Genomic DNA, 10,774 nt, shown 5'->3' with positions numbered 1-10,774 from the left:
GAAATAGTCCACGTCTGGCGACGTGTGGTTATGCTGTCCGTGTAGATATACTCTTTTATGGCAGAATCGTATTGAGTACATACGGGTACTCAATACGATTCTTCTTCTTCTTCTTCATACTACATACGGTGAATTGACCCGAATGTCGTGGTACTAAATCTCCTAGCGTAAAGAACAGACTGACACATCCGACCCACCAAAAAATCCCCTCAATCTCTGCTCCGTTTGGACGCGAAGTCGACGAATAATAAGAAACAAACCCTCTTATATGGTTGGGATGTAGCTGGCAGTTGAGAATATTTTAAAATAAAATACATAAAATGTTGCGCAACGTTTAATTGACAAACAAACAAATTCATTCTTATTCCAAATTGACGTTTAAATATTTTCTCACACGAATTATGGAATGTTCATAACTTAACTCTAAATTATCACTATATATAAATAAGGAACATAAGATAGTTGAATTTATATTATAATGTCGATATTAAAACTTGTAGTAACGTAGGTCGTCGGTCGTTATAATTAATATTGAAATATAATTATTATAAAATATAAAAGCCCAATAGGAACATACAATATTTTTAAGCATTCGTATGACCTAGATAAATTTGTTTAATGTGTATTTACGGTGTACGGTTTATTTATATCACGATTTTCAGTAGCTTTTATATATTCTGAAAGAAAAAAATCATCACACTCACTCGACCTTGTTTTTTTGAATGTAGGTACGACACAGACTATATTAAGATTGCACATTTCAATAATCGATAAGTGACATCTAAACCGTTAAAATTTATACTTTGATTAAATGTCTACTTCGTTTTGAGTGTACAAGGACACAATTAGGATTTGTTTCAATTATATACTTATTATTATGGTTATATCACATTCAAGTAACATATTTTCTATTTATATAATACTTAAGGTACGACTAAAATACGTGGGATAAATACATAAACAAACATACAATAATGTAGAAAATTAGGCCCTATTTTGAAACTTTTCCAACATTTAACGAGATCTTTCAAGTAATTCTAAACGTTAGCATCATATTAGCTACAATATTCATTGGTGGTTATGGGCCCATATTCCATTAAGGCATGTGACTTTTAATTTAAGCATTGTTCTAAGCCAATCCTCTTACATTTTATAACGAAAGTAATATTCACATCCATCTTTGGATGTGAATATTACTTTCATCCAAAGAAGTATAATAAATTACTTTCTTTGTCACACATACAAAAATTAGACATTATTTGACTATTCCTCTCTCATCTGATCGATTTCCCGGTTTCTTTCGAAGCCGATGAACGTTGGAGCCAAGGGTCTGCTTTCCTATATTTTCGTCTCCAATTTGCACGATCGTCGGCATCCCTATTTGTCATACAAATATTTGACAATAGAAGATTTACTATTATATTCAAAGGTATATTGATAAGTCTTAATCAAACTGCATAGTATACGGTAATTATTTTCATTTCAATAATAAATCTACACAAACTTTTATCAGAAAAAATATGTTCACGACTAGCACCCGTTACATTATGATCGTAGCCATAACTCTTAGGGCACTATACACGTAAAACATAAAACATTTTACGACAGTAAGAACCATGGTAGATTTCCAGTATACCTATATATTGGATAATATTATACCAACTTAATATATTAATATGTTCTTTTTGACAGGCTAAAATCAAACGAAATTAAATTTAAAAACATGTGTAAAAAAATGTGATTTTATTGTCGCTCAGAAAGCAAATTTTCATTTTCTATATTTTTAAATGTCTTATTTATATATAAAAAATTGTTTTCATCCCACTAGTGCCTAAATTAAATGGATTATACTATGTTTAATGTACTATGTTTAATGTGCTATGCTAACCAAAGTGACGCGGATACTATAGTGTAGTGATTCTATATTGGTATGTATAACACCGTTAATAAATAGGCAAGATTTGTCACGTATATGTCATGGAACGAAAGCGTCGCGAAGGAACAGTAATGCAGTCTTGAAATCCTTCCTATCTAAATTGTTAATTGGTGTCATGTATATCTTAATTCATTCATAAATACATATAACATTAATTTTGGTGCTTACATTTCTTAAAAATACACGCTCCTGAGCTTAGGCTACTGTTTTAGAGCTATTCTATTTCTTTCTCTTAAGCATCTATAATTAAACGTTTATGTGTATATATTTAATATATAATTTATAATAAATTGTTTAAGATCTAGTTCGTATAATTTTACGCTATAAAAATGAAGCTAAAATTTAATAATTGGGTGAAATAATGCTTTGATATTCTGCGCCGTCGTATATTTTATGGCGGGTACAAACGTTCAGTAAACCTTTATGAGCCCTTTATGACAGCGTCGCAGTTTTCAGTTTAAGTTTTATAGCATGCCTTAGCAGTTATATTGACCATTTCCTCATAAGCAAAGCACCTTGTTTTCGAAATTAGCCTTATTTAAGCCTGAAAGCACATTACAGTTTCTCAGATGATTTTTTTTATAAACCATGATTTATTCATAAGTTATTTTAACTTTTCATTATGAATAACCACATAATACATGCGGCATACATTTCTGTTAGCATTTACGATAAGAACATAGGATTTTAATACCTAGTTAATCCATAATAAGTTACAATGTAAAATTGACATTAAATTACCTTATTCTGTTAATGGAACATAAAATTAATCTTTATGAATATCTTATCTAAACGTTTACAAACTTGCACATAATATATATTTACATAAAAAACAACTTTCATAATAATTACATAAGTACAGGTAGTCCACTAGTAGACACATGTATGGTTGAAAAGACGTATATAGTGAAATAAGAATACATAAACCCAGTTTTGACATTAGACTAGAGGGTAAATTTTAAACTTCCTTATAACTACCTATGTGGAGTGTGTGACCACAGTGGGTGACAGTACCAGACAACAAATTCTTTGTATCCATTATTGTATTTAAAACTGCTGAGAACAAACATGAATTATATTTAAATTTAAAATGTGGGACATAACTAAATTCTCTGAATGGGTGCCAGAGTATATACAACGCATATCAACGCATTTCGGTATATTTTCTAAACAATGCAACTGTATAATTAGAAAAATTATTTTCTCAAATCCAAATACCTAGAATCCAAATACAATTAACTTTTTACTTTTATTACGCCGTAAAGCATCGCTTATAAAACACTCTGTTTGGCAAGGGACAAATAATACTTTTTGAGATCTATTATTACGGCATTGCTCAGCAGTGGTCGTTCCGAAAAATTACTATATAATATAAAATTGGACGTGAAAGTTAAGGTCTAATTTCTGAATAAACGATTTAACTTTTACTCCTTAAGTTTCTTGACCGGCTATCATTTCGATTGATATTTTAGCTGTAGTAACACTATTTTAATTTATAATTTCAGAATCGTGTGACATCCCTACTCAACCGAGTGGGGTCCTCGTTAGCTCAGACAGAAGAGCCGCTGCCTCGGATTTGTAGATACGTGGGTTCGAATCCCACTCTAGCTCCAATTTTTCATCTACATTAAATTTACATTTAGTTAAAAAGCATGTATGTCATTTATAACAAACCTAATTAGAAATATAAACTTGGTAAGTAATCTAATTAAGAATAGATTTCCATGTCACCATATAAATACACATAGTTATCGCCATGACAATTGGTTATATAGAAATATATAAAAGCAGAAAAAAATATCAGAGAACCTATAAGTCCTCTGATATTGTTTCCACTATTGGTGTTTTTTTTTTACATATACGATATCCAAAATAGATGACTATGAAAATATAATTTCGAAATCGTAAATATCGCCCAAGACTAGACCGTACCTGATTGGACGAGCGCGCGGCGATCGGCCCCTACTTCTGTGTTATTTAGCGGCTTCCTTCGATTCGTTCTTCCCGTCGTTATAGTATTGGCTCGCGATATCGAATAGTTCCCGACGAAGTTGCTGCGCTTGGGATCGTAGTTGCTGTTCTCTCGAACGTATCACTTTGTATTGCTCTTCGCGTTGTTCGGTGTTTTGTTCCACGAGCCATCTCAGGTATAGTTCTGGAAAGTAAGAATTTTTGTGAAACTTATATATGACGTTTTGATTACAAGGGCCATGACCACGCGGGCCCATTATGGATTGGCGGGTTTTTTTAATAGATAGGCTGATTCAAAAGGTAGGTTTAAGTGAGCTGAGCGAAGTCGGGATAGACCGCTATTAAGCTAAAGAACAAAGTTAGCACGAACCTTTTTTAACCCCCGATGCAAAAAGAGGGGTGTTATAAGTTTAACTTGTAATTGTTTAATCTGTCTGTGGCATCGTAGTTCCAAACGGATGAACCGATTTTCTTTAGTTTTTTTGTGTCATAGATATTTTTATCCCGAGTGTTTTTAGCCATGTTTCATGAAAATCGGTTCAGCCGTTCAAAAGTTGTAACGAAATGAATATTGAAAGTCGCGTCTTTTTTTTTAATTTGTCTAACAAATAAACTTGTTATTCAATGTTGCTGACGTTTCAACGACCTTGTAGTCGGCGTGGTCGCAGTCAAACTTAAAAAAAGAAACACGAAGGAAGTTACCTTCCCATATGACGTAGCTCATGGGGGCGACGGAGGGCCAGATGACGCCGGGGGTGGGGTCGTACAGCGGGCTGATGTGCGCGGGCAGCTCGCGCGGCTGGTTCAGCCACGACCACGTGCTGGTCGTCTGCGAGTACACGCCACGCGATTCCCGCTCTTGTTCGTTGTCGCATAAGAACGTACCTGGACACATAAGTTGTATTAATTCGATTCAATATATTTATTTCGGATATTGTCCAATATCAGATTAATGATGTTAAATTAGTGACGTTCCGCGAGAAAAGGTAACTTATGGAGATCGATCGCTTAGGACGTATTATTGTGTATAAGAGTGAAACGGCGTGATTACTCTCCATAAGGTAGGTTACTCGTGGAATGTCATATTAACTTTGCTATATTATCTATTATGCAACGTGAAGCCGAGCACCGTATTTTTTGCAGTTTCTATTTTGTAAAATAAATCATATTCGTAAAAAAAGCCAACATATGTTTTGTCATTATTGCATTTAACATTTGACTTTGACAGAACGAGACAAATATTTTTCTAACTAAATAGATATAGTATAAACTTCTTAATTTGACATCGTGCAATAATTATATACATTATAATTACACGAAACAATGTAAGTTCTCACCAAATTGACTAGCATAAGAGTGTTCAAAAAGCGTGATCAAATAAGACTGTCGATACTCGAAGCTGCAGGGGAACTGCTCCAGAAACTGTCTGATGCAATCCAAAAATAATAAGAAAGTGGGGGCGGCGCGCGGCTGCGACGCGGCGTACGGCCCGCAGCGGAGGCGGGACCCGAACGGGTGGCCCGCCTGCAGCCATTCGCGCTCTATCAACGCTTGGAGACTGAAAACAAGGTTATTTAATTGTACATCACTACATAGTATACTAGATGTTGCTCGGAGCTTCACTCCCGTGTGAATTTTGTGATAAAATATAGCCTATAGCAATCTTGGATAATGTACCTTTATAATAGTGAAAGAATTTTTGAAATCGATTCTCTAGTTTTGGAGATTACCCGCCTCAAACATACAAATTCACAAACGGTTACCTCTTTACAATAATAGTATAGATTACAAAGTCTCTACCCGCTGTCTGTCTGTCCCTATGCATGCTTAGGGTGCGTTGCACCATCAAATTTGACGTTGATTTTAACCAGCGCGCCTCTGTCGTTTAAAATGGCGTACTTTGCGTTTTTCTGCGTATGTTAAAGTTAATGTCAAATTTGACGGTGTCACCCACCCTTTGATCTTTAAAACTATGCAACAGGTTTTGATGAGGGTTTTATAAATAGATAGTGTGATATAAGAGGAAGGTGTATAATTTATTATGGTTTTTCCCGAATAAAGCCAGGAGTCGAAATATATTTTGCTGAAGAAAACGGGTTTTAACGAATTATTTCTTTCTTGGTTACTCAATCTAATGCCAAGTCTAATGGTCAAGAATAATTGATACCCATTGAGAAAGATTCATACCCTCTGATGGTCCTGCAGTCTGGATTCAATATAATTTGCACCAGAGAACACACGAGTAACGTGGCATCTTCACCCCGCGTGCCATGGACGAGAACGGGCTCCACTTTCTGAAATGAAAATAACAGTTGCGACGAGATCAGAATATTTTTTCTAATTACTTTTTTTAAAGTAGCTACAACACATCCCACTGCTGGGCAAAAGCTTCCCCACTCTCTTTCCATGTCTATTCTGGCCTAATGTAAGTTGCTCAAAAGGAGCATGCTTTTTATTATAATTTCATTCAAACGTTCTTAAAGCTCTGACGCTCTGGGTGATGAGAGCCAGAGAGGAAGAGTACAAATGAAACAAGTACACTATTAAGCCGGGTCCGCTGCAACATGTTTTGAACAGAACATTTGTTCAAAAACATAAAAAAGGGCGTGGCCGAACGTGTTTTACAACGATAAAATTATGTTTTTGAACAATGTTCTGTTTCAAACATTTCCTAAATTTCGAACCTGAGAAATGGTTTTCTTTTTTCTTAGTACCAAGCAGGCAAACAGGCATGCGACCGATCTGATGGTAAGTGGTCACCGCAGCCTATGGACGTCTGCAACATCAGGGGTGTCATACACGCGTTGGCTTCTTTGTGGTCTAGGATCTTTTGTCATAGTACCTTGTATTACCCTGCCTCTCTTACCCTTGACATAAATAGATGAGTGAGGTACCCATGCGACGACCTTTGTACCATGGTCTAGCTATGGTCAAATGGTAAAAGTAAAGAAATATTTCTATATTAAGTTACCTGATGTATATGCTGTGCTACAATACAGGCAGTATGTAAGGAGTTCCTCACGCTTTCGGGCCATCCGCATGACTCCAGTTTCGATAACCATTTATCGCTGGAAATGTCTTTGTCATTGCACGCTGAAATTATAAGCAAAAGCAATTAGAGCAAAAAAGTTTAATGTTATCAAGTCTTTAAAGAGTTGAAAATAAATGAATGTGATGTGTTCTTTCGGCAGCGCTGGGTTTCGACCCTATACTACTATTCGGTATTTCAAGGTCAAAAAATTTATTTCTATAAAAAATTGTTGGTCTGTGCAAAATACAAATAATATAAATATACTTTGGAAATGCTGTTGTCGATAATCAGTTCATTGAAGAGGGGAATCACAAGGCTCAAAATTCATTATCCGTCAGATAGAGAGAAAATACCATTTCGCCATTATTAGAAGATCAATTTACCTTCGATTAATTTCGAATAGCTATCTAATAGTTGATGTTGGTTGTCTACATCATCCATCGATCTGTTGTATATTTTCCACTGTGAATAATTCGAGCTGCTTTCTGTACCACCACCTGAAACGTAATGTACATACAAATGATGCATTTATTTATTAAAAAAATATATATTACATACTCGAAATAAAATCTGAATAGTCTATAATATTTCAGTTTCTCCTAATGCTTAACTGGGAAAGAATGCTTTTAAGTTCGCCATTTCTATGTTTTAAAGTTCATAGTTCACAACATACCACCTTTATTCTGCTGCTGTGATATTGAGTTAGAGCTCCTTAAATCATAAATGACTCCTTTAGTGCCGACCGCTACTATGGTGTTGAGAATCGCTTCATCCGCTCGACAACGCCGGTGTTTGGGCCCGTACAGAGGTTGGCCTGCACGCATCAATACCGCCTGCAAGTGCAATAATATTTTAATCTCTCTCATCTCCACATGTTCCTGGTTGCATTCATATCAAACCTCCATGGTTGTTGCCTATCAGCTGCCTAGGGTGTGTCCCTTAGTGGTCTCGTACGACATCCACGGGAGGATATGGAGTGGTCCTATTCATAACCATTATATGTATACTATTTGAAACATACCCCATTATTATGCCTGTAAGACAACACAGGGAATCTGCCACCCTGCCTGAAGCTAGCCGCAATGGTGAGTGTACTGTCATCAATGGTTTTTGGCACGACAACTGCTTTTCCATAACTTGAACAAACAGTATATTTGTGGTTGACACGAGATACTCTCCATTCTTCTGAAGCCAGTACTTTTGTGAATTCACCTTCTATACTGTAAAAAATAAAATATGGTGCAATTATAATTATTAGTATGTATGCCATTAAACAATAATAGTAAGGCCTATTGGCATGATAAGGACCAACACTGTTTAAATGATTTTTTTTTTTCGGAACTTCTATTCAGCAGTGGTCATTCCAATGTGCCAGTAGTTTGTAGCTTTTTAAGAAATAATATAATTTAATTTGGTGTGAAAAAGTGTCTATAAAGGTCAAATTTAGGTACATAACTCAAATTAAATTATTTGAATAGAGTACCTATGCTATTATTTTTATTTTCATCATCAGCATCAGAGGAGCCCATGGATGGCCATGATGGCCATGAGAGGAGGATGGGCCATGATCCACCACCTGTATTTTGTTGATTTGGCTTTACTTTATGGTAAGTACCTATAAGTACATATGTCAATTTTATAATGATAACTATTATAAAATAATTCAAATCTTAATTTGAAGACAAATATTGTCATGCTAGTAATTATGGCCAACTAGTAGAAAGGTAGATTTAGTGTTAATACCTGTATAGAGTATATCCATTTTCAACTATAGGGTGCATATGTCTGTAGAAAAATGGGTAGAACAGTCTAGGGTCCTGTAAATTAGAGAGGCTCTCTAATGTCTGCGCCATAAGGTTCAATTCAGTTGTGGTAGCAATATCTAGCTGAAATATTCTCAAGTCCTTGCATTTTAGGAATAGGGATCCACCCTGTGTGACTCCACCACTTGGTTTGTTTTCTTTTTTCTCTATGCTGTCTATGTTCTTATGAAGAAGCTGGAACAAGTGTACTATTATTTAACTATTTTGCTCTGCATTTAGACTCCACATAAATAAGGACTAATCTTGAATCTTTTTTATCTCTACATATACATAGGCATTTTAATATTCTTCTGGGGCTGTCATGCTGCAAAGCAAAGGGAAGACTCCGGGGTTTTTCCTGCATCACATTCCTGGATGCAACCGAGAATGTGTGAGGCTGTGAATTATTATGTAGTTACTTTTATTTTATTTTTGATTTTTAAATGTTCATACCTATGAAACAAATTTTGAAAATAATATCCCACCAAATCATTTTCTGGTAAAAATGTTGCCAAGACGAGTCAGTTTGCTTCACACACTCTACACTTTAGTCAAAATGTATGAAAAAGTAGTCAGATTTCATATAGAGCCAAGATTATTGATATATGCACCCTAACTTTACCAGACCTAACTTCACATAGGTACTTTACCTTCTATGATAATGTGTTATCTTATTTCTAGAGTAACGAAACAGCAAAGCTACACATTTTAACTAGAATGTAGAGTACCTATGTGAAGTTAGGTCTGATAATATTATTTTTATTTATTTTATATATATTTTTTATTTCTTTATTAACCTTGTAGTGACAGCCATTGTCACTATTACCATATAAACTTACACCTCCTTTTTTAAGGAGTTAGGGGTGATTGTTGAAAAATGATCACACATTTTTTTATTTGTTACAAGAAGTATTTTTACTAATTTTAAGATATCTAGCACAAGAAATAGTGCTAGTCTCATACAAACTTCCACCCCCTATACCAAGGGGATGGGTTAGGTTAGGTTGGGTTTTTTAATTTTTTTGTTGTCTCTGTACTAATATTAGCTTACATACCAAATTTCGGCTTTCTAAGACTTCAGGAAGTACCCTAACAATTTTGATGATCAGTGAATCAGTAACGAAATTATGGGTTTAGCTACGTTAGTACGTTAGTTTAGCTATGATATTAAAACTTTGTATGTTTAATTAATGTACTCTTGAAAATTTTAACTATCTGGTATTATCCAAACCAAAGTTACGAGGGACGAAATGTTTCGAGAAAAGGTAGGTAGTGTCCTTAGGCTTCGCTTGGTTCGTCTTGGCGGGGGCACGGGAGTGCCCCCAGATATTTCTTACCAGCGTAGAATTTAAACACAAGTTGAATTATGTCAGAGTGGATATTTAATTTCAAATAACATTCAAGATATTTTGATAAGGCAACTAGCTACTTTACAGTTTACATCAAGTAATAATAATAATATAAGATAATAAATATTGTTCTTTGTTTTAAATGTTTCATTTTTCAGAGATATGTTACTGGTTAGTTAATTTATGAGGTTTAACAATATTCTTACTTATAATAAAAATAATGTAAGCAGCAAAAATTAAAACTGAGAGATAATTATGCATTTTTGTTTACCCATAATTCTCGAACGCCCTCTTTTCTGGAACTCAAAATAAGATGATGTCCTGTTATACATACAGTCCCGTCTACGTTTTCATGATGAGGGTATTTCAAAATTACACCGTCTAATTTATTGATCAATATTAATTCGATAAATTCCATCGTATGTATTGTTTTTTATTTTTTTATTATTATAATAAAGGTAACATGTAGAAAACGTGTAGTAGGTACTACCTAAGTAAAAAAATGCTTTTTCAAACCAATAACAAATGTGACATTGACAATCAGTGACACATTGACATATTTTAATTTAAATATGGCAATAAAATTCCTATTTTGCATTCATTTATTTATAAATCTTGTAAAAATATCAATATCAAAATGATTAATTTCATTTTGGAATAGAAAGTGTAGGTAGTTTTAAAATTT

General features: G+C 34.4%; 1 protein-coding gene across 2 annotated transcripts; it reads right to left on the bottom strand.

Moving 5' to 3' along the window:
- Positions 1–1,386: 1,386 nt before the first annotated feature.
- On the bottom strand, positions 1,387–10,603 carry LOC128670116 (uncharacterized protein). Of its 2 annotated transcripts, none has more exons than XM_053745510.1 (10): positions 10,361–10,603; positions 8,682–8,935; positions 7,960–8,158; positions 7,615–7,771; positions 7,322–7,435; positions 6,879–7,000; positions 6,095–6,201; positions 5,245–5,465; positions 4,610–4,792; positions 1,387–4,091 (listed from the first exon to the last, which is right to left on the bottom strand). In XM_053745510.1, the coding sequence occupies exons 1-10, from the start codon at positions 10,505–10,507 to the stop codon at positions 3,910–3,912; spliced, it is 1,686 nt and encodes a 561-aa protein (XP_053601485.1). In that variant the 5' UTR covers positions 10,508–10,603; the 3' UTR covers positions 1,387–3,909. The 2 variants fall into 2 exon arrangements, with proteins under 2 accessions (XP_053601485.1, XP_053601484.1); XM_053745509.1 differs by having other exon boundaries at positions 7,612–7,771; positions 10,361–10,602.
- Positions 10,604–10,774: the final 171 nt, after the last annotated feature.

The sequence above is a fragment of the Plodia interpunctella genome, chromosome 5 (assembly GCF_027563975.2).
Source record: "Plodia interpunctella isolate USDA-ARS_2022_Savannah chromosome 5, ilPloInte3.2, whole genome shotgun sequence".
NCBI lineage: Eukaryota > Metazoa > Arthropoda > Insecta > Lepidoptera > Pyralidae > Plodia > Plodia interpunctella.
Note: the sequence above shows the minus strand (reverse complement) of the source record. Positions and strands in the feature narration are given on the sequence as shown.